The sequence below is a fragment of the Balaenoptera borealis genome (assembly GCF_965194805.1).
Source record: "Balaenoptera borealis genome assembly, chromosome: X".
In the NCBI taxonomy this organism is placed as follows: domain Eukaryota; kingdom Metazoa; phylum Chordata; class Mammalia; order Artiodactyla; family Balaenopteridae; genus Balaenoptera; species Balaenoptera borealis.
The window spans coordinates 12,317,770-12,345,281 of NC_138881.1; the positions used below are offsets into that span (position 1 = coordinate 12,317,770).

At 39.1% G+C, this 27,512-nt stretch overlaps 1 protein-coding gene across 1 annotated transcript in view; it reads right to left on the bottom strand.

Moving 5' to 3' along the window:
• Positions 1-5,160: 5,160 nt before the first annotated feature.
• ASB9 (ankyrin repeat and SOCS box containing 9) overlaps positions 5,161-27,512 on the bottom strand; it is a 271,033-nt gene continuing 248,681 nt past the window's right edge. The window contains exon 6 of the mRNA XM_082375862.1: positions 5,161-13,603. Coding sequence (XP_082231988.1) covers positions 13,458-13,603 — 146 coding nt within the window. The 3' untranslated portion in view covers positions 5,161-13,457. The remainder of the gene's footprint in view (positions 13,604-27,512) is intronic.

A 27,512-nucleotide genomic window follows, 5' to 3' on the forward strand; every position in this document is an offset into this window, starting at 1 on the left:
GCAATATATAGTTGGGTCTTTTTTTTTTAACTTTTTATTTTATATTGGAGTATAGTTGATTAGCAATGTTGTGATAGTTTCAGGTGTACAGCAAAGTGATTCAGTTATACATATACATGTATCTATTCTTTTTCAAATTCTTTTCCCATTTAGGTTGTTACATAATATTGAGCAGATATAGCAGTGTGTACATGGAAATCACAAACTCCCTAACTATCCCTTCCCCCAGTTGGGTCTTGATTGTTTATTTAATCTCATGATTTCTCTCTTTTAATTGGAGTGTTTAGACCATTTACATTTACTGTGATTATTTATTTATTTATTTATTTGGCTGCACCGGGTCTTAGTTGCAGCATGTGGGATCTTTAGTTGTGGCATGCGGGCTCTTAGTTGCGGCATGCATGCAGGATCTAGTTCCCTGACCAGCGATCAAACCCAGGCCCCCTGCATTGGGAGCGCTGAGTCTTAACCACTGGACCACCAGGGAAGTCACATACTGTGATTATTTCTATGTTTGGGGTTAAATCTATCATCTTTCTATTTTTTAATATTTGTTTTATTTGTTTTCTGTTGCTAATTTCCCCTTTTTCAGGAACATAATAGTGTTATCTTACATCAAGTTTGGAATCTAACTAAAGGATCTCTTATTCCTGATGGAACAAGAACAGGGATATAAATACATTATTTAAAATTACAAAAGTAACCAAAAGAAAAACTTACAATAATAACATAACTATAAACATTGGACATAGGATATGGGAAACAGGTGGAGGAAAGTATATAATGAGCTAATTCTCACATTTCCTAGAGGTATCAGTAAAATTATCATAATTGATAAGTCAAGAATATTATTTAGAATTATAGAAATCATCACTAGGAGAACTAAAAATAGAAATGGTTAAAGAGACCCATCAAGGAATATCACTGGATGGTAGTATGGGGTGAAGTAAGAGATTATTCTTTTTCTTCGTAAGCTCTCCAGTCCTCTTTGCTTTTTACTATGCAGATGCTTCAGTTCAATCATTTTTAAAATGAAAACTAGACATTGTAGAGAGTAGGAGAGTTGACTAGGAACTATTAGTGGGACTTTCAACTAATATTAAGGGCCTTTCTAAAATTGTTATCTGTTAGAAAAATAAATGGGAGGGAACCTTACTTTGGGAAGTAGAGGTGGAATGTATGCCCTTGTGACCTGAGTGTTCTCTTGGATCAACTTTCATACATTGGGTTAACAAAAGGGGTACCATATAACAGAAAGATTCTTAGAATTATCCATGGAACCCAGAATCATCCCCATCAAGATTTAAGCTGGAGCAGACAACTGTCACCAGGTGATGTTAAACCAGAGCAAGGACAAGAATGGGTTTGTGAAATAGATAACTAATAAGGACAGGGAACTCTAATAGTACAGGAACTCTACTCACTACTCTGTAATGACCTATATGGGAAAAGAATCTAAAAAAGAGTGGCTATGTTTATATGTATAACTGACTCACTTTGCTGTACACCTGAAACTAATGCAACATTGTAAATCAACTATACTCCAATAAAAATTAATTAAAAAAAAAGAATGGGTTTGTGGTCAGCTAGCTGCACAGGCTTGCAGCAAATGATTCATTCATCATGCAGTAACACAATTCAGCTTTTTGGACTCACTTATTGCTTTATGCTGGGGAAGAGTTCCTGTATTTTTTTTTATCCTTGACTGTAATTGTGTGTCCTTCTCATAAACACTGTGATTTGTAGTGTTTCTTACGATTGATATGCTATGCTTAATTGATTACTACCATATTATTTCCATTATCCTACCACCAGTTAGTATACTATTTTTCTATGAGAAGTTTTGTGTTTTTAGATTATAAGACATTATTATCTACCTGATCAAATGTGTAAAATACACATACAGAAATAACTAGAACAGGGACTTCCCTGGTGGCGCCCTGGTTAAGAATCCGCCTGCCAATGCAGGGGACACTGGTTTGAGCCCTGGTCCGGGAAGATTCCACATGCCGCAGAGCAACCAAGACCGTTGAGCCACAACTACTGAGCCTGCACTCTAGAGTCCGCAAGCCACAACTACTGAAGCCCGTGACCCACAACTACTGAGCCTGCGTGCCTAGAGCCCGTGCTCCACAACAAGAGAAACCACCGCAATGAGAAGCCCGTGCACCGCAACAAAGAGTAGCCTCCGCTCACCGCAACTAGAGAAAGCCGTGCGCAGCAACGAAGCCCCAACACAGCCAAAAATAAATAAATAAATAAATAAATTTTTTAGAAAAAGGGAAAAAAAATTTTTGCATAGATCAGTGTCTATGCAAATTTAAATCTTCAAAGCAAAAGGAAATTCCATTGTCTTACCAGTCCCTGCCTTAGTAGGGCTTATCTTTACTCTTCACTCATCTCTTTCACTTTATGAGTATTTGAATAGTACATAACGTAACCATGGTTACTGGAAGAAAACTCCTTTCAGGTGTGAAGGCAGAGGCTGAATATGTTTGAACTTTTACTTCTACATCTTAAGATTGTTTAACAAATTGGACTTCTCTCTACTGTTCTGCTTCATGTGGCTTTCGTCATTATTTGAAAAGCGTATACTTCTTCATCGGAAGTACCTGCTGGTTCAATACTCGTCACACTTCCTTGATATCACATTTAGAGAAAATTCTCCTCCTGCCCTATTGCCTGCTGTTTTCCCCTCCATGGAATTCATTTCCAAGTAAATAGAGTAAGAAGTGGTTTTATGAGCCTTAAACAAGTAATTCTCTGGCACATTAATTTTGAAAGCACTGGATGGTAGCAACTATGGAGAAAGAACAAATCTTAAGGTTGACATTTTCTACTCCAGGGAAAAGAAAGCTTTTATTCATAGATTACCTAAATCAGGTAGCTGGACATTCAATGATTTAATAAAAATATAAACAAAAATATGAATATTGAGTGCCAGATAGTGTCTTAGGCAAGGGAAATAAAATTTCTCATTTCTAATACAACAACCTTGCAAGGAAGATTCTATCATCCCTATTAAACATCCCAACTAATAAGTCCCAGAGGTTGAAGTCCAAGACTGAAGATCCCACCCTCACCATGCATCACTTACTATTTTTAAAAAATAATTACTGAATATCAATTTTTATGCTAGGTATTTTTAAGGCACTGTGATCTTTTCTTTTACAAAATTTATCTTTGAGAGATTTGATCTGTTATCTCACTATGTTATGGTAGACATTTGTTTCACAATGACTTTTTAAATTCCCACTTCTGAAATGTGGGTAAAATCATAATAAATGGCCACTACTGATCCTGATTTTATTTCATCTTCTATTACCATAATAAACTAGTGAATGTTGGTTGTCATTTTGATGAAAGTGGCATATCTAAGAATAATGAATTAATATGTAGTATCTGTCAAAGCAATGATTATTGACATGTTGCCAAGATTTTGCCTTACTATAATCCTCTCTTTTTAAGGACTCAAGGTAACATGAAATGATGGTATCTCAGCTTAGCCCACAACTAGCTGAGTGAACTTGGGTCATTTCTTCACTTATAAAAAGAAAGGCAATAATGCCAACTTCACTGGGTTTTGTTAGACTCTAGGGAGAAAACACGAATAAGAACATTTTGGAAATGGAAATGCCCTTTACAAATTTTATGTTTATTACAATTGCTGCTAAATTTGGAAATGCTTTTCTTCAGTTTGATTATTTTCAGACCATAATACAATTAAATCATGAATCCAAGTGATAATTTTCTCAATTAAGAATTTCAACCCACTTTCCGTGAAAATCCAAGAAACCCTGAGATACTGACATATTTTTAAAGAAAATATGATCACCGTTAGTATTCCGCAATCTTTCAGCGTCAATCTGAATACTACAGCAGGAAAGATAGTTTCAAGGTTTGGAAAAAATCTTAACAGCATTCCCAAAGCCTATAAACCTTGAAAGTCATGCTTCCATTTTAAAATGAAATATTTTGAAGAGAACAACTGGTGTTAATCAACACTACTATCCAACTACAGAGAACATATACGAAGGTAACACTCCCAAGGGTGCCAAAAGATATTAATTATAAAGTCAGTGTAAACAAAGGTAAACCTCAAGGATCAAAAAAAGTCAAGAACGGTCAGGACAATATCTGCAAAGCCTAAGAAATTCTGAATTGCCATCAGCTCTGAGACAATCATCAGAATCCTGTCGGGAAACTAAACCAGTGACAAAGTTTTTCTCTCTATTCGACTTTCAACCTGGGACCACAAATATATGTAATTGAGACTTCTTACCTATTTCTGAGTTATTCAGGTAGAGTGAAAGTCAAAGAATTCTTTTCTCCCCAATATATTTATTTCGTCAGTCATTTACAGATATTAGTGTAGATGCACGCCTATTTATCTTATACTTTGGGTTATAATCTAATACTACTTTATTCTGTTGCTCAAATGGTTCCTGAGAGCATGTTCAGATTAGCTCCTGACATTCCAAGAGTTTCACTGTGCTTTGGAAAAGGAACAACGAGTGTGGATGGTGGTGCCTGGAAATAGGGGTGAAGCACTGAACTGGAAACGAGGAGACTTCAACTCTAGTCTCAGTCCTGAAATAACTGGTTTTGTGACTTTGAGCCAATCACTTAGGCTCTCTGAGCCCCAAAGACCTAAAGCACTGTAGCTTAGTGGTTATGCGCAAGACTTGGAGCCAACCCTCCTGCTCACAGTCAGGCTCCTCCACTTACTGTGTTAACTTGGGAAAGTCAATTAACCTCTCTGTGCCTCAGTGTTCTCCTCTGGAAAATGGGGATGAAAATAGTAACTACCCTCTAGGGCTGTTGTAAGGATTAAACAAGTAACATGATGTTATAATCTAGTCTGTATAGAACTGTGCCCAATAAATTGGGAGCACTGAATTATATGGTAAAATGAGGACAATATGTAACAACATTGTAAATCAACTATATACTCCAATAAAAATTTTTTAAAAAAACCAAAAAAAATGAGGACAATATAATCTGCCTTACTTTACCTCTTCAGGTGCTGTGACACATGGGAAAGAGCAATATATTCCATCAAATTGTTGTTGCTTTGTAATGAAGAATAATAAACACTAACACAGTGTTTTATAACCACAGTTCATCTTTCTTCAGATCACCAACCTCCCACACACTCCCTTTTTGTTTTTTCTTTTTTTTTACTTTATTTGGATTTCACCACTGTTTACACTAATGTCTTTTTTGTATTCCAGGATCCTGTCCAATGTACCACATTGAATTAGCTGTCATGTCTCCCTAGGCTCTTTGGTCTGTGACTGTTTCTCACACTTTCCTTGATCTTAATGATTTTGAAGACTGGTTTTAGAATGTTCCTTGATTTGGGTTTGTCTGATGTTTTCTCATAATTTGGACTGGAGATACAGATTTTGGAGGAAAGAACCAAGCAGGTGAAGTACGCTTCTCATCACATCAATTCAGGGGATACATAATGTCCACATGACTTATCACTGGTATGTTAACCTTGACCACTTGGATAAGGTGCTGTCTACCAGGCTTCTCCACAGTAAAGTTACCACTTTCCCCTGTCCATCCTCTAGTCCTTAGAATGAGTCACTAAACCTAGTCCACACTGGGGTGGGGGATGAAACTCCACCTCCAGGAGGGGGTGGGTATTTAAATGTATTATTTGGACCCCTCCTATAAGGAAGGTATGTCCTTTCTCCCCTATTTATTTATTTGATCATTTATTTCTATTTGTATGGGTGCTTGGCTAGTTATTTTCTACTTTGGGTTATAACTCAATACTACTTTATTTTGTGGCTCAAATTGTTCCAACTTTGGCCATTGGGAGCACGTTCAGGTTGGCTCCCATGTCCCTTTGACATGCCGCCATCCTTGCTTTTTTGAGTACCTCCTTGCTCTCTGGCACTGCAAGATGCTTGAGGCTCATCTTGTCTTACCTTGTCTTCCCTGCTCCAGTTCTAGAATCAGCAATTTCCCTAAGAGGCTCTGGTGCATTTTAGTGGAGAACAGTACAGCTCTGATTCTTAACAGGATGGGAACAATATGGGGTCTGAAGTCCAGATCTGAGTCCTGACTTCCAGCACATAACACCTGTGTAGCTGGGGACAAGCTCCCTGATTATAACACGGGATAAGGAGACAGGACACTTCATACCACTTAGCACAGTGCCTGGTACACAGGGAGCACCCAATAAGTGCTGCTTATTGGATTCGTTTCTTAGGGCTGCTGTAATAAATGACCACAAACTTAGTGGCTTAAAACAATACAAACTTATTCTCTTACAGTTCTGGAGGTCAGAAGTCTGAAACGAGTTAAAAGGGGCTAAAATGAGGTGCTGACAGGGCTGGACCTTCTGGAGGCTCCAGGGAAGAATCTGTCGCTCGCCTGTTACAGCTTCTGGAAGCTGTCCTCATTCCTTGGCTCCTGGCTGCATCTCTCCTATCTCTCCTCCTCCTTCTTCACGTAAACTTCTCCTCCTCCTGTCTCCCCCTTATAAGGACCCTTGCGATTACATCAAGTCCACCTGTATAATCCAAGATAATCTCCACACTCAAGAACTTTAACTTAATCACACCTGCAAAATTGCTTTTTAATCTAAGGTAAGATATTCTCAGTTTCCAGGGATTAGGATATGGACATCTTTGGGAGCCACTATGCAGCTTATTATCTTTATTCTTATTATTTCAGGTCTTGATTGGTTAAATTAAGGGTGTAGGAGAAGAGAACACTGAAAATAAAGGGAGTGAAAATACCAGATATTCATTTTCATGACAAAATTAATGACAGTTAACAACTGTTATCTTAACTAATAATTAGTTTGGAATCTTAACCCAAAGGCCTTAGAAATATATTTTTTTGAAGTTGTTAACCACATTTGGCATTCTCTTTTTGGCCTCAGAGGTCTCTTTGCCAAAATGAACTCCCACCCACTTAGGAAATGTTCTTTTGCAGTTAACCCCTCTCTTTTTGTCTTCATAATGTTTCTCTTCTTTTCCATCAAAAAGTCACATGTCTTTTCTGTGATATTCTCTGAATCTCTCCTCTGGCTCTTACCCGATCTTCTCATTTTTCTCTCTGCCAAGCTCTTAGAAAGAGTTCCATACACCAGCTGTCTCAGTTATCACTTTTTAATATTTTACTATAACGAATACGTCAATTATTATAATGCTATATTATAAAAGTACTTATTATTTATTAATAAATTAATATTATTTTAAAATTTCTAATAACTACCTAAAATCTTAGTTTGGTCTCCTCTTTTCTGGTGAAAATATACACTTGAAGGTAATCAGGACTTCCCTGGTGGTGCAGTGGTTAAGAATCCGCCTGCCAACGCAAGGGTCATGGGTTCAAGCCCTGATCTGGGAAGATCCCACATGCCACAGAGCAACTAAGCCCGTGTGCCACAACTACTGAGCCTGTGCTCTAGAGCCCGCGAGCCACAGCTACTGAGCCCATGTGCCACAACTACTGAAGCCAGTGCGCCTAGAGCCCATGCTCCGCAACAAGAGAAGCCACCGCAATGAGAAGTCCACGCACCGCAACAAAGAGTAGCCCCCGCTCGCTACAACTAGAGAAAGCCCGCGTGCAGCAACGAAGACCCAATGCAGCCAAAATAATAATAATAATAATAATAATAATAATAATAATAATAATAATAAATTTTTTTAAAAAAAGAAGATAATCAATAGCATCTTTAATCCCCAAGCGCAATAGCCATTTCTTTGTTCTCTCTGGACATTTGTTACTATCCGTTTTGAGACTCTTAAATCTTTTCCATGCTTGGAAACCATATGTGGTAGATGGCATTACTGTTTACCAAGTAGTCACCTCCCCTGCTCCCTGCTCTGTTTCCATGGGAGAAATAGTATTCTTCCCATCTCCCTATGAATACTGGACTTGACCATTGAAGTGACGGGTGAGTTCAAAGGCTAGTCCTTAAAAAGCCTTGCGTGCTTTCTCCCACCTCTCTGGGAGTCTGCACCTCCTGCCATGGGGAGAATGTACCACCTAGTCTCTGTCCCTCTCGCCTGAGTCAGGGAGTGAGGCATGTGTCACAGATCTGCATCCTGAAGCAGTGCAGTCCCGGCCAGTTGTAGACCTGTGGGCATGAGACTGGAGATGGCTCCATGAAGGGGACCACCAACTTCTAGCATCTGTGTCTCTTTGCCAAAGAGCTTCCTCTGGCCACTGGAGTCCACCCTGCCCATGCTCACACGGGCCAAAAATGCTGCGAAGTTTACATCCCTGACAATAACTCTCAACTCATGACTGACGAAGATGGCTATATAGCGTCCGTCTCCCTTCCTCCTTGGGCAGGATAACTCTAAGACCCACATTCTATATTAGCTCCTGGAGTTTCCCAGGGAACTGAGCTCCAGCTTCCCTAAGGGGTAAGTTGCTTGCTAATACACTCTTCACTGGCTGGCTTCCTTTCTCTGTTTCACTTCCTACTCCTTTTCTGCATTTCTTGTCTGAGAGTATGCTTCTGGGGACCCAAACTAAGGCAGTAAAGGGATTTGATCCATCCTGTTGATATGCCAGCCAAGATGGTTGCCTACTCAGTGAGATAACCTCAGGAATGAGAAGCTGTGGGGGATGAGAGGTTGGAAGGGACCAAAGCTGAATGTCTCAACCTCTTCAGGGTCTTGGGCAGCAGAGAGACCGCCTGAAATCCTTTATCCTCAAGAGCTCATACCCTTGAACCCCCAATCCACCAGAGAGCCGGTATTTGGCTCCTTTGGATGTCTGCCACAGGGGTATCAATGATCAGACACTGATTATCCAGTGACACAATGATAGCCAAAGAAGTTGACAACAGCTACCTTAAGTCAAGAGGCACTTGTCTCCTTCCTTGTCTCTCCTCCCTGACCCTCTCTATAGTTAGTTCTGGAAGGGGAGTGCAGAAAACCATGTCTCAGAGCTGATTAAGCTCCTCTCAACTAGTTGTAATCATTGTGCCAGCTTAAGTTTGTGTTACGGGTGATGGAGGAGATGAGCTATAAATCATGCCAGAGATTGAAGTTTTAACCTGGGCTGGTCTTAAAGTAACTGAAAGCCACCAGAAAGTGATAGCATCTCCCAAGCTATCCATTAAGTGATTCACTATTTGACAGAACATGGCTGAAAGTAGTGATTGGAGGAAAAATAATCCAGTCGTATTTAAATCTTCTTCTTAAACTGGTTATGAGAGTAATTTCAGAGATGAATAAAACTCAAGCGCCTGTGTTGCAATGGTTTTAACCTGAAGAAAAAAAATGTCTGGCAGAAACTTATCTAATAATATTGAAGCATAAATCCAGCTTGTGTCTCCCCATACACCATCCCAGAGTGAAAGTCAAAATGTTTGCCTGTGAGCATGCTCCCTGTTACGTTGTCTGATGAAAGCTCTGTGCTGATGAAAACCGTTCGTGACCTAGAGAAATAGTTACTACAAAATCCCTGACATTTTATTGTCGAGTTATTTCAACTCTTGAAGGTCAAGAATAAAGTCCTCTTGGAAAAACAAGACGACGGAGTGTCCACAGAGCTGTTCAGAGTTTTTAACCCCATAGAACAATACTAAGCCAGGAAAGCTTAGAATTACAGGGTTTAGTCGACTTAACTTTTCCACTATCCCTGGAAGGAGAGAGGTATAATGGAGGGATTGAAGGGGAGGGACATATCATATTCTATAAAGTGGGGGTTTCACAAAAGTCTTTTCACAAAATAAGGCTTTTGGGCCTTCCCTGGTGGCACAGTGGTTAAGAATCCACCTGTCAATGCAGGAGACATGGGTTCAATCCCTGGTCCGGGAAGATCCCACATGCCACGGAGCAACTAAGCCCATGTGCCACAACTACTGAGCCCGTGAGCCACAACTACTGAAGCCCGTGTGCTCTAGGGCCCATGAGCCACAACTATTGAGCCCACACGCCGCAACTACTGAAGCCCATGCACCTAGAGCCCGTGCTCCACAACAAGAGAAGCCACCGCAATGAGAAGCCCGCGCACCGCAACGAAGAGTAGCCCCCGCTCGCCGCAACGAGAGAAAGCCCACGCACAGCAATGAAGACCCAACGCAGCCAAACATAAATAAATAAATAAATTTATAAAAAACAAAACAAAATAAGGCTTTTTTTCCCCTTTAAAATGAAAAGAACAAGAAGAGATAAAATTCTTCCAAGAGGGCACAGCCATATTGATCTAGAACATAAAATGTTACAGCTGGAAAAGACCTTAATGATCTAATCTAAATTTTATAAATCCAGAGGCACAGCACACGGTCACTTCAGGGGAAACATATACTTAGGATCGTAGCCTTATGATCATGTAACCAGAAACCTCCTGCCTTTGGGCCGCTAGGAACAATGACAATGACATTGGTATAGATGAATCTGCTTCTTTTGCACAGCCAGATTTCATGGACACTTCATTTTCTAAATATAAGAAATTTCACACTGCTTTATAGATCAAACTCTGTAATACTCTTCCACTGGCTGGAGAAAGAAGAAGGTGCGAATTAAAAAAAACGCCTCCTTGTCCCACCTTTTGGATATTTTCCAGGTGGAAGGAGGTACTTTCCAGAATCCTTGAAAAAAGGTAATGGAAACTTTTAGACTGGGTCTGTCTCCATTATTAAAATTTTGTATGTGCTCATGTATCATTCTTTATTTGTTTCACTGTAGTGATACTAGCAAGTTGTCCTTAAATTAGGATGCATACTGTATTTGCCTCCAGATCAAATGACTGAAAAGCTAACAAGGATTTTAAAATCAGACAAGGCCCAGAGAAAAAATAATCAGACTGGGTTTATCTGTGGAGTCATATTTTGGGAGAGAGAGTGAATAGAAATATTAAAAATGGAAAAATTGGCAAAATGTAAAAAGAAAAAAAAGTGAGATTGAGTCATGGATCCCATAGAAAAAAAGGGGGTAAGAGGGGATACAGGAAAGGATTGAAGGGTCCTCTTGGGGCCTTAACTATCAGGTGGTGATGTCTGAGGGACGCCTGGTCCTTCTCTCCAGGGTCTCTAAGTGCATTGCCTCTTTTCGGTGATGCCCAGTTCCTTATTTTAAAATTCTGGCCCTATAAGCAACTCCTGGCGCTGAGATAAGAGCATATTTCTTGTTTTTATGATACTTACTGTTAGAGCATGAAACTTAATGAATGATTGTCTTGTTTTCCTCCAGCCCCAGGATCTTATAAGCATGCCCAGAGGCTCATGAGTGATGGAATCGACTAATAAATATGCTAAACACCACTTTTCCAGCGTTTTCAGAATCAAGAACATTGATTAAACAAATCACTAAAAATATTTTTGACAGGAAAAACTGTTTCCAAGTAAAATTAGTCATTATTATGAGGCTTTTTTTTATGGACATAGAAAATGCATTAGGTCTTGTGGATGCAGCAGTGTGAGACGCAGACTCTCAATTGCTTTCCAAAGCAAACTGATTTTGCAGGAATATGAAGTTTATGAGAGCTATCTTTAGAAGCACTGGAAAGCTAAAGGCATTTAACATTCAGACATGGCTCAACTAAAAAGAGTATGATTATGATAGTCTAAATTCTCATTTACCTTAGAGGAATCTAAACCAGAATTTGCTAAATAATAGACGTACTTCCCAAATTGAGAAGTTATCTCTCACCTTCCAAAAGGAGTAACTGGAAATTGCGTAAGAAATATGAGTTTTAAAGTGGTAATATAAAAATGTTCAAGATCAAGAATAGTTGCATCTGGGAAATAAGGACATTATAAATAAGGAATGTTTACACTATTCTCACAAACAAGCTAAACGAGGAAAAACTCTAAGAAAGAGGCATTAATACATATGCCATCAAGAGGAAATCAGAAAGAGTGAAAAATAAGAAATCAGAGAACAATATTTGGCACAATTTCTCCCTATCTAAATAGCCTGGAACCGAATGAGATCTTTGAGGGAGAGGAGATGGCCCTCAGAGAAAATGTGAATTTATCATCACTGTTACTTACAGATGATAATTTTGTGTCTGTTCCCATACATCCATTCTCACTGTTGCTATATTGGACACTGGATGACACACTGGGACTCATAGGATATATGAGCCATTATGAGAAAGCTGAAGTGAAATGATGAATAGTTGATGACACTTTGCATTTGTAGGTGCATAAATTGCATTCTTTTCAGGCAGACAGACAAACATTGTGAAAAGACATTGTATCTGTCAAAAAAACTTTCAGTTGAAAGTCATAGAAACCCAACTCAAAATAATTTAAGCAGGAAAAAACTCAAAAGGGTACAGTAGCTGAAGTTATGGAGAAGTTAAAGGATGTAATTAATCAGACCCAGGGCTTCAAGTGATGTCATCTATCAACACATTCTTTCTCTCCATCTCTTGAAATCTCTCTCCATGCATCAGTCAAGATCACACCAGTAAATCAGGACTCATGTCCTGCTAGCTTAGTAACACCAGGAATAGGAAGTCGTTTTTCCTCATCATCCAAAGAGGATACATATTAACCCAGCCTGGAGCAATATGCTCATCCCCGAATTAATCACTCATTCAGGGGGATGAGAGACTCTGATTGGCCAGCGTTTCTAACAAGATATTTAATCTCAAAATCCTAAATATGAGCAGACACCAAGAATTACCAGATATCTGAAGAAAGCCTCTAACACACAATATTGAGACCAACACAACCTACCAGAAAAAACACCAGTTAGGTATTACAGTGGCTATGTAGGGAGAGGACAATTAAAAAACCAAAAACCTTAAAAGTCTATCATTAGTATCACCAGAGAAGATAAAACAAGAACAAGATATCATTAAAAAGCAATATTCAGAAGATAACTACGCCTCTTAAAAAAAATTTTTTTTTAATGATAGTGCAAATGAAAACCTCAATAGTTGGGTTGGGAGACATATTTCAAGAAGTCTTCCTGCAAGTAGCTCAAAAAATAAAGAGACAGGAAAATAAGAGAGAGAAGAAAATTAAAAGAGCGGTCCAGCATGTCAAAAATCCAAATAATAGGTGCTCCAAAAGAGAAAAAAGAACAGAGGCAAAAAAAATCAAAGAAATAATTAAAGAAAATGTTTAGAATCAAAGGATATGTGTTTCCAAATGGAAAAAACTGACAGAGCAAATAGGGCAATAGATAAACATAAACACACACGAGGACCCATCATCAAGAAATTCAGGATCCTGGGTATAAAAAGATCCTAGATACACATTGAGAGAGAGAGAGACAGAGTGAGAACCTGAGAGAGAATAAACAGGTCACAAACCAATACTCAGAAATTGGGATAATTTCAGATTTCTTAACAGCATTACTGGAAGCTCAAAGACAATGGAACAATGCTTTAAAAATGATTTCCCACCTAGAATTCTATATTCAACCAAATTTATGTCAAATGAGAAGATATATAAGGTCTCAAAAGTTTACTTACCATCTTATATTCGTTATTAGGAAGCCAGTTCAGGGTGTGCTTTACCAGTGAAGAAACCCTTGAATATAGGACCCAGGAGATCCAACACAGGAGAGAGGCAGCAATTCTCTAGCATGGCAGCAGTGCAGAAGGCACAGAAGGCAACGCAGCCGGAGTAGCACAGATGCGAAAGCACTGGGAGAGGGTTCTAAAAGAAAAGTAAACATTGTAGAACAATGGGTGTGACTGGACCTCTTGAAAAGAGATTCAGACAGTTGTTAAAAAGTATGGTATGTCATTAATGTTTAATGCTAAATACATAGAAAAATTAGCATTCCTATGCAAATTCCTATGCAATTATCAATCACAGGAGAATCAAAAGTGTATGAAAGGAAAAGTAACCATATTTTACTACAAAGCTCACCATTATATAGTATTTATATAGCCATAATGAGGTGAACAACAATATTAGCCTACCTGGAATTAAGATATAAGAACATTGGGGAAAGGGGAGGATGTTAAATGCTCATTTTCCACAGTGGGAAGTCAACTAATTATGCCTGAGCTGAAAAATCAAGAAGCAGCGATTATTGAGAGAAACGTGCTATTTAGAGAAATAGAATAGTTAAATAAAAATAAATCGTCTAAGAAAAGGAGAAAGTGATTTTTCTCTGGAAGGGGGCAAATGGCAGGGCAGACATTTGGTTTTTATATAAATCAGTAAAAACATTATATGCACATTATAACTTCACACATAGAAATATAACTTTGATAAATGTAGAAGTTAAAGAAACAAAAACAAATCTTGTGTTCTATCTAGTTCATTCTCTATTCTTAGAAACCCTAAGCTCTAAATTTCTTTGGAACTGATGGTTTTCATGTCAACAATTAGCTAAAAGAAGGTGACAGCAAATAGATTTGGTTTTCTTTCTTTTGAGACGTAAATTTAGTAAGAGTGACATAAATAAAAAGGAGACTGAATGAGGCATGTTCACAGTAAAAGAAATCATTTTTATGCCACAGTCCATTTATTTACACTAACATCAAGATTTTATTTTTTAAAAGACCTATTTTTCCATAGTAGATAAATATTGGAAGACGATTATACTTTTCCCTTGGGGGGAAATCAATGAAATTATCTTATAGCAATTATTTAATAACTTTTATACTTTTATGATATGTAAAATCAGAACAATGTCTTCTAAAGTTGGTATGTGCTCAATCAGTAACAAAATCTCTCTCAAACCAAATTTTTTCTCAGAAGCAACTCACTTTTATCAGGACAATCAAAAACTGTGAAATTAAAAACAAGCTCTGCTATCATAGAAATAAAAATAAAATAGCTTTCTAGTCAGCTATATACTGGTTGCAGTCCTCAAGTTGCTCACAGTCTGGTATTGACTGGAGAGACAAAAGTGTAAGTAGATACAATGTGAATGGACAATTAAAAGACAACATGGCCAGGGTCCAAATGCGGTTGTGGGAAGAAAATAGAGAGGGGTGTATCTAACTTCCTGAAGATGAGGAGGGCACATTTCAGGCAGAGAACCCCCTTCTGAAAGACCAGGAGGCTTGAAGCACCAGAGCATGAGCTGCTGGTAGCCTCTGGTTCAGTACACAGAGGGACGCCTGGATAAGGGGATCCAACACAAAGTAGATGCCCACCCTAGAGGAGGCCATTCACCAGGGAGGGAACACATTTAATGGGGTGCAGAGGTGCAGGGTGGTCCTGAGAGGTTGAACAGGAACAGCTGAGGTACAGGCTTGGGAACCAAGGTCAGAAGGTCAGAAGATTAGGAAGAAGAGTGGGTCTGGGAGAAACATCTCAAGAGAGTGGAGTCAGTTCAGACCTCTGAGGTTTTTTCTACAGGCCTCCTGCTAGGATCAGGTCTGAGCTGCAAGCAGAACCAGTAAGTAAGTCATTCGCTACTTCATTCTTGACCTAGAACGCCCCACTATCTTTTTTTTTTAATTGTAGTAAAAAAATCACATAATATAAAAATTAGCCTTTTAATATTTTTTTAACTGTACAATTAAGTAGTGTTAATCTTATTCACATTGTTGTATAACAGATCTCTAGAACTTTGATCTGGCAAAACTGAAACTCTCCACCCATCTGGTTCTCTTCCTAGATTTTCCCTCCATGTTGGGAGACCCACCAGATATTTAAAGGATCAGCATCGCCCACTTGACTTCTCCCACTTGGAGGAGTTCAGAACCCCAAGCCAGGCACTTTGAAGCTCTAAGTGTTGGGATTTTCCAAAATCTGTTAGCGTACTAGGGTGGAATTTTCAAGTTTATTCCTTTTCTAGAAGCAGTTCAGCAAAGATCTGCAAGGGGCTGCATAAATCAGCATCTGGTTTGAAAGAAGATCAATATAGCTTAGTGTTCTCAATAAAATAAAAACAGACAGCCAATTTAATTATTATGTTTCTACTGAGTTTTCTAACCCCAAAGCTAATTATTTTTTGCTAAGGATCTCTACCTTGATTATAGCCCATGTTATACAAAATTTAGAATTGATACAGCCACTATGGAGAACAGTATGGAGGTTCCTTAAAAAACTAAAAATAGAACTACCATACGACCCAGCAATCCCACTACTAGGCATATACCCTGAGAAAACCATAATTCAAAAAGAGTCATGTACCACAATGTTCATTGCAGCTCTACTTACAATAGCCAGGACATGGAAGCAACCTAAGTGTCCATCGACGGATGAATGGATAAAGAAGATGTGGCACATACATACAACGGAATATTACTCAGCCATAAAAAGAAATGAAATTGAGATATTTGTAGTGAGGTGGATGGACCTAGAGTCTGTCATACAGAGTGAAGTAAGTCAGAAAGAGAAGAACAAATACCGTATGCTAACATATATACATGGAATCTAAGAAAAAAAAAAAAAAGGTCATGAAGAACCTAGGGGTAAGACGGGAATAAAGACACAGACCTACTAGAGAATGGACTTGAGGATATGGGGAGGGGGAAGGGTAAGCTGTGACAAAGTGAGAGAGTGGCATGGACATATATACACTACCAAATGTAAAATAGATAGCTAGTGGGAAGCAGCCGCATAGCACAGGGAGATCAGCTCAGTGGTTTATATGTATAACTGATTCACTTTGTTATCAAGCAGAAACTAACACACCATTGTAAAGCAATTATATTCCAATAAAGATGTTAAAAAAAAAATTAGAATTCAATCATGTTGCACCAGCTTTAGGGAGTCAGGCTCAGCAAACACATTATTATTAGCTAAAAGTTTTGGCAAAGGCAGAAACCCTGACAAAGACAGAGAAAGATAAATATTATATGATATCACTTATATGCAGAATCTAAAAAAAATGATACAAATGAACTTATTCACAAAACAGAAACAGACTCACAGACTTAGAAAACAAACTTATGGTTACCAAAGGGGAAAGATGGGTGGGGGGAGGGATAAATTAGGAGCTTGGGATTAACATATACACACTACTATGTATAAAATAGATAACCAACAAGGACACACTGTATAGCACAGGGGACTCTACGCAATACTCTGTCATGGCCTATATGGGAAAAGAATCTGAAAAAGAATTGATACATGTATACGTATAACTGAATCACTTTGCTGTATACCTGAAACGAACACAACATTGTAAATCAACTACACTCCGATATAAAATAAAAATTAAAAAAAAATAAAAAAGCAAAAGGGAGTGGTGGGGGGAGAAAGACAGACAGACCAGACTTTGGGGTAGAGAGCCTTTAAGAATTTCTTTCAATATGAACAGATTTTCCCACAAATTCAAATTAGAAGGGTTCGTTATAGCACGCATTTAGATTTACTCTACTGTTTCAGATACTGTGACTTCATCTCTGATAAATGGATTTCAACTACTGGAGATGCTGAGTGAATTCAATATCTGGCTGTGATCCCGGTTAGCTTCATTTGGTCCATCATCTTTGGCACCATCTCTCCAGACCCTTCCTATGAGTCCTTCAGCAGGTGAGGGAAGGAGTAATTATGGGAGGTGGCAGTCCCCTAGTCTGGTGTCACAGATGTTAGGGGAAACCTGTCAGGTTTTAGGTCTGAAAAGCAGACTCTGAGATGGGGATTAGCATGAGGGAAATCTATTGGGAAACGGTCTTGGAATCAACACCTATGAGGGAAGGGAAGGAAGCAGGCTTGGGCAGAAGGAGAAGATGGGCCTCAGACAATCACAGGGGGATCTCTTAGGGTGATCAACTTGTCCCAGTTTGCCTGAGGCTTAGCACCAAAGTCTCGAGTCCTGGGAAACCCTTCAGTCCCAGGCAAGCGAGGATGGCTGGTCACCCTAGGACCTCTAGAGCTGGGATGGCCCTACAGAAATATCCTGATTGCAACCAGGTGGCTGGGCCTTTATGCCCCTATATCAACCAGGCATTGGATAGGGGATGTCCTCTTAGCTCCCAAAGAGGCATAACCTTGGATGAGGTGTCTCTCTTCAGCCAAGGGCAATTTCTAGAGAGGGACTCAGCTGTGAGCTGTCCGTGACCAACCTTTTCAGCAGCTGGAAGAATGAGTGTTTCAGTCCTGAAGGGGGCAGTATTGGGAGATGCCTGATTTTGCAATAAGTTACATTCTGGGCTCTTAGAAAGTCCCTGAATATTGATGGATCCCAATGTGGGTCCAGTTGGTCCCTTACAGAGCAGCCATCTTAATCTGGAGAACCAAGGGCCCCACACTGAATGGCCTTTCCCCCCAACTGTTTCTGCTAAGTTCTTGGCACTTAGGGAAATTCTGCCCAACCTTCTGTCTATATGAGAAGCTATTCCAGCCCTTTGATGTGAGTACATCAACATGAGGGTGCTATAAATCCTGGTGGCCCCAACTCATCTTCCCCATTCATTTCAGCCACTTTGGAGAGGGGCTCTGGCCAGGTCAAGGGCTGCCAATGAGCATTGGGAGGACAATGGCTGGTCCTACCTGCTGAAGCAAATATAATCTTCTAAACGCCAGAAGCACGTGCTCAGGAGTCAGCCAGCCTGCATTCCCATCCACCCCTGACCCTGTGGGCAAGTTGTTAATGTTCCTAAACTTCAGTTGCCTCATCTATAGATGAGGCTACAATGCTTACTTTTTAAGGTTCTTGGGAAGATTAAATGGAATTTAGATAGAGATAGATAGATAGACAGACAAACAGGTAGACAGACAGGGGTATAGACATAGGTTAAAAGGTACTATATCTTAATGGTTAAGAACTCACATTTTCTTAGTTTCATATTTTTGGCTCCACTAGTCACTAGCTATACATCATATATCGCTGGGTAAGTTATTAGCTTCTATATACCTCAGTTTCCTCATCTGTACAATGAGCTATAGTTAAAATCAAATGAAACAATCTATTGAAATGACCATGACCATGACTACAGCTTAACCCACAGATAAGCACTCAGTGTATGTTAACTCACTATTATTCAAAGCCCTATCACAGTGTTTGGCATATACTAAGTGTTCAACAAATTGTCTGTTATTAAGATTGAGGTACAATTCCTGCAAAGAGCAATGAAGCAATGATAGAAGACCTCCTCCTTCTGATGATGCTTCTCTTTTCCTTTTTGAATGGGGCATCTTGGGTAGTGAAACTTGGAGGTCCATGTGCCTTCTTGGAAGGTGCCTTTGGGACAGAAGAGCTGAGAGGGCCTAGAGTGGTATCTGGGTGAGAATAACAGGGGCTCTGGTTGCTTGGGGCTGACTATGTCTTGGCCCAGTGGTTCTAAAAGTCTGGTTCTGAGACCAACTCTATCATCAACTGGGAATATATTAGAAATGCAAATTCTCAGCCTTCATCCCCAAACTACTGAATCCAAAACTCTGGGGCTGAGGCCCAGTAATCTGTTTTTTTAACAAGTCCTTCAGGTGATTCTGATGCGCATTCAAGTTTTAGAGCTGATATTCTAGGCTTTGAAAAAGAGATGAAAGGGACCTTGATTTTTTCATGTTAGATGGGGAGCAGTACCTCTGGAGGCAAGAAACTTCCAGAAAATTCCTTCATGGATGTCCATAAATGGACATCAACCCTTAGAGTTGGCCTTCCATGGAGCAAGCAGTAAGAGAGGACCAGTACCACCTCTCTGTATGCCACATCATAATGTGTAGATGCAGCTCAGCTACTCTGTGTGTGCTTGGACCATTGGCCCATAGTAGGTGTTCAATAAGTAGTTACTGAACAAGGGAAGATATGCCAAGGACAAAAGTCCTCAGTGTGTTCCAGTGCTTAAGCTACCATAATCTCTTCTTCACACAAATCCTAGAATAAGCAACTTCCTGTCTGTGGGCCTCCTTATGCCATACCTGTGTACCTGGCTCAGCATAGCTGTTGAGTTGAATAAGCACAGGATTTCTTTCAGGCTAGGGATATGGTCATCCATCACCTAAACTACCCATGTGGCCAGGCCCCCTGCCCACACACTCAAATTTCTAAAATATTAGAGATTTATGGAATCAGGAGAAAACCCCCTGAAAAATCTCCCTCCATTCAAAGGTTTTGATGTTCAGTGTAAACTCACTGCTATTAATCACGTACACTTTAGACTCTTGCTGTAATCAGAGATGTGAAAATTGTGATAGTTGCGAAAAAGCTGAAACACTTGTTTCTGTATTTTTGTTTTAAGATACGAAAGCATATGGGAGTCCTGTTGGACACAAATGGCTCCATATTTTCTAAATCTCTAAAACAAAATGCGTTAAGTTAGAATCTTCTGCTCTAAATTCCATATGGCTTTAATTAATTCACAAAGTGAGTAAATGTATTTTCCATTTAATGGAAAAGGCTTTTGGCAGTAGGACTACTTACTGTGCAGTAGTTAATGGAGCATTAAGAAAAAGACAGAGAAATATTAATCACATTTGAAAATATGGCTAGCTTTGGGGTTAGGCTATTAACCACGTATAGTGCCACTTACAGAAATGATACAACATATTCAAAGGAAATGATTATCCTACTATTAATAGTATCTTATAAGAATGAATAAACCAAGATGTGATATTCTGTAAAAATAAATAGAAAACATTATATCTCCTGCAACTGAATAATGCCATCTTCCCAGTTAAAGTGTCTTATCATTTCAAACATGAGACTTTATCATTTGTCACACCTGCTCTAAGAAAAACGAATAGAAAGAGTAGAAATATTAGAATTCTTGGTCACAAGATTTGCAGGGAATGTTGTTCTTCAAAAAGAGAGGGAAACTGTAAATTCCCCAACAACAAAGGTGTCATGAAAAGCTCGAAGTCAGCTTCCTTAAAAAGTACTGCCTTTTGCTTCTAAAAAGGCTGTCTTTCATATTATTGATTTCTACCCATAGAGTGAGGGTACTACGCATAGCACCAAGGTCATTTAATACCCCAATTTATAACAATTGGCTTTCAAGCTGAACACATGGAACAATGATGAATGCTGCTTCATTTAGAGCAGATGGGAACATCCTGGCAGCATCAAAAACTGTATTTGGAAAAGTGGCAAAGTATGTGAGAACAGTTCTTGAGAAATAAGATGGTGTTGGATGTATTCCAAGAGAGTATATGCCAACCCATTGAGATAACCAAGATATATAACCAAGATATATTAGTTTGCTAGGGCTGCCGTAACAAAATACCACAGACTGAGTGGTTTTAACAACAGAAATTAATTTTCTCACACTTCTGGAGGCTGGAAGTGCAAGATCAAGATGTGAGCAGGTTCAGTTTCTTCTGAGGCCTCTCTCCTTGGCTTGCAGGTGGCTGCCTTCTTGCTGGGTCGTTACATGGCTGTCCTTCTGTTTGTGTTTTCTGTGTCCTAATCTACTCCTCTTATAAGGACACCAGTCATACTGGTATAGCGCCACCCTAATGACCCAATTTTAACTTAATTACCTCTTTAAAGGCCCCATTTCCAAATACAGCCACATTCTGAGATACTGGGAGTTAGGGCTTCAGTATATGAATTTTGAGGCGGGTGGGGCACAATTCAGCCCGTAACAGAAGAGAACAAACTTCTTCTAGCTTTGAGACTGTAGTTTTTCTTCATTCACTAATTCAACGCAGTTATTCATTTAATGAACAAATAACTGTGAATCTCAACTGTAATAACTTTAATTCAAGCGCGATACATAGGGTGATGAAAGCTTTTATTAGGAAGAATCAGCCTGGTCAGAGATGTGAATGAAAACCATCCCTAAGGAAGTAACAATTCAACCAAGGTCTGAAAAATTATTAGTTATGGAACAAATGAAGGAGAGAAGGAAGTGTTTTAGAAGACAGTATACACAAAGACCCCCCCCCCCATGTCACGGTAGGATGTGTGAAGGAGTAAAAGAAGGTCACTATAGCCAGATCAGGAGGATGGAGGGGAAGTCTGGGACAAGACGAGGCTGGAAAAATGGGTAGAGGCCATACAGGAAGGATCTTGTGGCACAGACTAACGATTTTGTGTCTATTTGATGAGCAATGATTTTAAAGTGTTTTAAACCTAGGGACAAGGATGAGGGTGGAAATAATCCTACCAGTTTGATTATAGTGTTAAGAATGAATCATAGATAGCGGTAGAGAAGAAGTGGGCAAGCAAGTGACGAGGTGTTTGTAGAGGTTCAGGAGATGGTGGAGAGGCAAAGGAAGTGGACAGGTTTTTATTTTTCATTTTAAAAAAATTTTTGGACAGGTTAAAAAATATTTAAGAAGTAAAATCAAAAGGATCCAATTAATGATGGATTAGACGTGTGTTGGGGAATGGTGATAAAGAAGAGAGACGAATTGAGAATGATTACTAGGTTTCAGCCTTTCAAAACTTGATGAATGGTGTTAACATTCCCTGAAGTAGAGATCAATAGGCTAATACAGGGCGTGGGAGGAAAGGTCATATCTTCCTTTGGATCCTGTTGAGTTTGAGCTGCCTTCAAGAGATCAAAGAGGTATAAAGTAGATAATTAGATATGCAGGTCTGGAGTGCAGACTAAAGGTTTGGGCTAAAGATACAAATGTGTGAGTTATTTCCTTATGGGTGGCAACTGAAAATGAAAATGTAGATGAAATTATCCAGAGAGAAAGTCTAGATTGAGAAGAGGAGTGGGTGTAGAATTGAGCCTTGGAGAACTTTAACATTTAATCTTTAGTTAGAGACAGATGGGCCTGTGAGGGAGACCAGGCAGGAACAAGCAGAGAAATAAAAAGAGAACGAGTGGTACAAAAATAGTGTCAAGGTGTCAAGAGAGTATTGCAAGAGGTGTATGCAGTCAATTTGTGTAACGTCACTCAGAGACTAAGTAAGTAAGGATTGAAAATGCCCTTTGCATTCATTGACACAGAAGTCTTCAGTGACATGATAGGGCAGAACCCACACGGGAGTGATTGGAGAGTGGTAAGAGGTGATGAAATAGAAATGGGTTGTCTGAGGTCTGGCTCCCCCAGAAACAGATCCTGAGACAGGAGTTTGACATAAAGTGGTTTATTTGGGAGACAATCTCAGGAAGCACCAGTAAGGGACAGGGGAAGTGAGAAGGAAAGGGAAAGAAGCAAGCGAAGGGTAAGATACTGAGCGTATTAATGCTGTGGGCAACTGTTGTTCAGCCCTGCTGGGGACCTCTGGGAGACGATGTAGAACATAACTCAAAGTATGCTCATTTCACCCAGTTGCTGGGAAGTTTGCATTTTTCCTCCAACCCCCATCCATCATTGGCTGAGGCATATTCCCAAGGGCACGAATTTCCCAATTCTTCTGGTGTGCCCTGCAATAGACTGGAGAGAAGTCTCAAGATGGGTATCCAAGGTGCTTAAAGTAGGATGCCACTGGCCTGTACCAGGAGCTGAGTGTTGAGTGGAGTTGAGGGGGTCATTGACCATTTGCCTCAGGGTAGTATGGATAACTCAAGAAATTTGGAGATGATGAATAGGAGGGAGATGTGGACTTGGCTGGAGTGAGATATAAGGTTAAGAGAGATTATTTTGTTGTTTTAAATGGAGAGATTTAAAAGTTCATGGGAAGGCAATAATGACAGGGAGAGAGTAAGCATACCAAAAAAAAAAAAAGGATAATCATTTAGACAAACTGACTCCTCATATTTTGTACCATTGTTGATAGATACGTCAAGTTGTGTACTCCATATTTTCTTCATTTCCACACCACCTGTAATCATGATTACTACCTATACTGATCACCTGGCAGAAATTTCTGTAAATAAGATCAAAATCATGACATGCATTAAATGACTTCCTGTACAGTTTTTAATCTAAGACGATCTGCTGAGAGGCTAACTGGGAAGGACTAAAGGATGAGGCATGTTGACCTGCTTTACGGGGTATTTATGTGGGAGAATTTCATTTTCAAATGTAAGTAATAGATCAACACATTCCATACAATGCTATATATATTCTTCTGGGTGACTGAAATATATTAAAAGATGATGTAAGCTGAATCTTTAGATTAGTCTCTTCAATTTACACCGAATTCTTTATTCTAGTTCCACTATTGGGTTGTTCCCCTGCCAAAGTACCTTATGACAGAGCCAGGAAAACCTTTTAGTCTCTGCTTATTTGCATTCCATTTCTTAAATTTAGCATATATCTAACCAAATCAAGTATGTGTTTGGCAATTTGCAACATCTCCAACTACTTGCTGAGCTTCGGCATTAAGGTACATTGTTTTACGGAACAATCATCAAAGTGTGTCCACTAGGGTTTATCTTGGATTTTGATTTTTGTATTTTCATCTCTCTCCTTCCTCCCTCCCTCCCTCTCTTTCTTTCTTTCTTCCTTCAATAATTGTAATAATTATTTGTTGAGTGCTAGTCAATATGATGTGTTCCTTGGATATAATAGTGAATAATAACAAAAATACAGTAAATGATTGTATGAATGTAGATCAGCATTCATTCATTCACTTATTATGTCTTCTTTATATGATCCAAGTCACAGAAAACCTAACTAACATAAAGATATTGTTTACTACATGAAGTCTGTTGGTAGGTGGTCTAGGATTAGCTCAGCAGTGCAATGGTGTCATCAAGGACCATGCTTCTTAAGCTTCTTGTTCTTATTGGCCCAGCTCTAAATAGAACATCTTCCCAAGACAGTGTTCAAAGCACTAAGTGGAGGAAGAGGGAAAAGGGCTTTCTCTTTGTGCAGATTTTAACTTCTTTGCTTCCCCAGAATCTCCCCAACAGGGTTCCCATTCCATCTCTTTTGCCAGAACTGTGTCACACACTCACGCATCAACAGATTGCTAAGCAAAGGAGAACAGGACTGCTGTTATGGTTTAGATTCGTCATGGTTCACCCTCTAGTGTGGATCCAATTTTTCCCAAGTAAAATTAGGGTTATGATAGCTACGAATAAGGAAGAATGGTGCTGGGTAGACAGCTAAAGATGTCTATCACAGGTTTCATCTTATAAATAGTCTTCTGAACATCATAGTCAATATTTACCAAGAACATTCTACACACACACACACACACACACACACACACGAGGTTCCATAGAGAGATTACTCCTGTGATTGCCATGGATGTTGTCAGCTGCTTCCAACAAAGGAATAGAACCATGGTCTCCTCCTTATTTAGACTACCCTCTTGGGAATACGGTCCTGTTGTGGATTCCACTGAACAATATTTTCATTGTTGAATCATTGACATGAATAGTAGAGTTCAGCCAAATATCTAGAATATAAGGTCCATTTGACCACAGGGTTAGGAATCTTTGTCTATAAAATGTCTATACAAAACAACTACACAATACCATTATGTGGCATGAGGAAGATTTAAAATCCCCTTTTCTCTGCTGTCTTTGACTCTCTGAGAAACTGTGTAGAGTCACCACCTCATTGCATCCTCTGTTGTTTCCATGATTATCATGGTGTGTACACATTTAATTCTCTAATCATCTTTCTTCATTTTAGTTTTCCCCGGTCATTTCTCCCTTGCTCATCCTTGCATTTTTCTCATCTTTTATCAACCATCTTGGAGCTCCATTTTGGGCCTCATATCTTTTTTCATTTTCCATTTACCAACTTCTAATATGTCAAAAAAGAGTAAGTACAAACACCCACATATATGCTTAATGCAAGGGGGTTTGTGTTTGTTACAGGAATGGAGAGGATTCATGTTAATGGAAAAGTGCAATTGAATTTAGTAGCAAGTGCCCTGCAATCAGACTGCCCAGATTTCGATCCCCTCCCTACCACTTATGAGTCCTATGATCACGGGAAAATTTCTTAACTTCTCTGGGACTCAGTTTCTTTATCTGAAAAATAGGAATAATACTACTACCAACCACATAGGGTAGGTGTGAGAATCAAATATGAAAACACAAAAGCACTTAGCATAATCTCCGACACATAAGTTCTCAATCCTAACTTTTATTATTGTGTCTATTAGCTAGGAGTGGGATGAGAATTAGTGAGGTGTTTTATTTATTCAGTATTGCTTATTTTGTTCACAAAGAATGAATTCATGTATTACTTGTGGAAAAAATTAAGTAAAGATAAAGAAGAATGAATTTTTAAATAAGTTTTTAAGAACCTGAGAGTTGGATTTAAAATAAATAAATGGTATTCCTTTGAATAGACTGCAGTTGATAATAAACTATCTCCCATGACCTCAATATTTTCCATATGTTCTATGCCATTAGTATTACCTTTACTCTTATTTTAAGGCATGGATAGATGTAGGCTCTGGCTGCCATTGGACTAAGACTTGAAATAACAAAGCGATTATCTCTTAGAGGAATTTCAATAAGGAACGTATTCTTACATATACAAGTATAATAAAATCGAAACAGTCCTGAGCACTTGATAACATGGAACTTTTGCTCCAAAAGGATGTCCCTTCTTGGACTCTTACCCTCAGGACTATCATTAAGCCAGAATATCTTATAAATTTTTTATTACCCATGGTTAGGATAAAACTAATATATAAAATTACTTGATAAGCTCTTTGGTCCTAAGAGAGTGGCACTACTTTCTGACTAGTGCTAAATTCTCATTGGAGCGAACTTGGTCTCAGAATGATTCAAATATGTTGCAAATTGGAACACAGTGTTACAAATGACTACCATAATTTTTGGTTGTCCTTCCTTATGATGTTGGCCTGGAAAGCACCTTTGTCAAGTGTTGTGTTTTTATAGCCCACAGTAGATTGGATGGGAAAAGTGAGACCTGAGAGACAGCGATATATTGGCCCTTCTGATCTGGGTTAGATCAGAAGATACTAACTATAGCCTCTATGGTTAATGTATTCTTTTTTAAATATTTCTATTAAATATTGAGTAGATACAAAATAATTTTAAAATTACGTGTGTATGATAAAGAATTCCAAAAATATGAGCACATATGAACACTTCCTTCTTTAAAAGTCCCCATTCACCCATTCTCATCCCGTCCTGCCCCTCAGAGATAAGCACTGTCTTGAATTCTGTGTTTAACTTTCTCTTGCTTTTCTTTATAATTATTTTTTCTTTATAATTGTTGAATTTCACATGCTTTTGAACTCTTAAAAATGCAATCATCACACTGTATCCATTCTCCTGGGACAAATATTTTCACTTAACATTATGTTTTGAGATTCATTCACACTTTTATGTGTAGCTGTAACTAATTTCCCTTCGACAGCTGTACACAGATCCAAACAAGTGTTAATTATATGGGGGTTCACTGTGCAATACTTTTTTTAAAGTTCAATATTAGTATTTTAGCCTACTTTCCTGGATGTGTGTTACATTTCACAATAAGAAGTTTTAACATTTTGGGGGTAACAAAAAGCAGAACCCAGAGAGATGGGCAGGAGGCACTGGGGAAGGAGGGGTGGAGGGAAGTGGGGGGTGCAGCTATGGCTTGTGTGGTGGGAGGACCCAGTCCACTCTGCCTGACCTGGACCCAAGTGCCTCAAGTTTCCTAGGTACCCAAGACAAGGGGGAGAAATTGTCTCAACATAGGACCCCAGCAATAATCAGCCCTGTCCATTCCAGGACAGTTACTCATGCCTGTCTTTTGGTGGTCCTACCTGGTGGTCCCAAGGTCTCTGCAGGGTGGAGAGTTACAGTAGCCTCAGCTCAAGCACAAAGGGGCCCTGGGTGGCTGCCACAGACATAGGGCTAAAATAAGCTCTAAAGTGGGAAAGCAG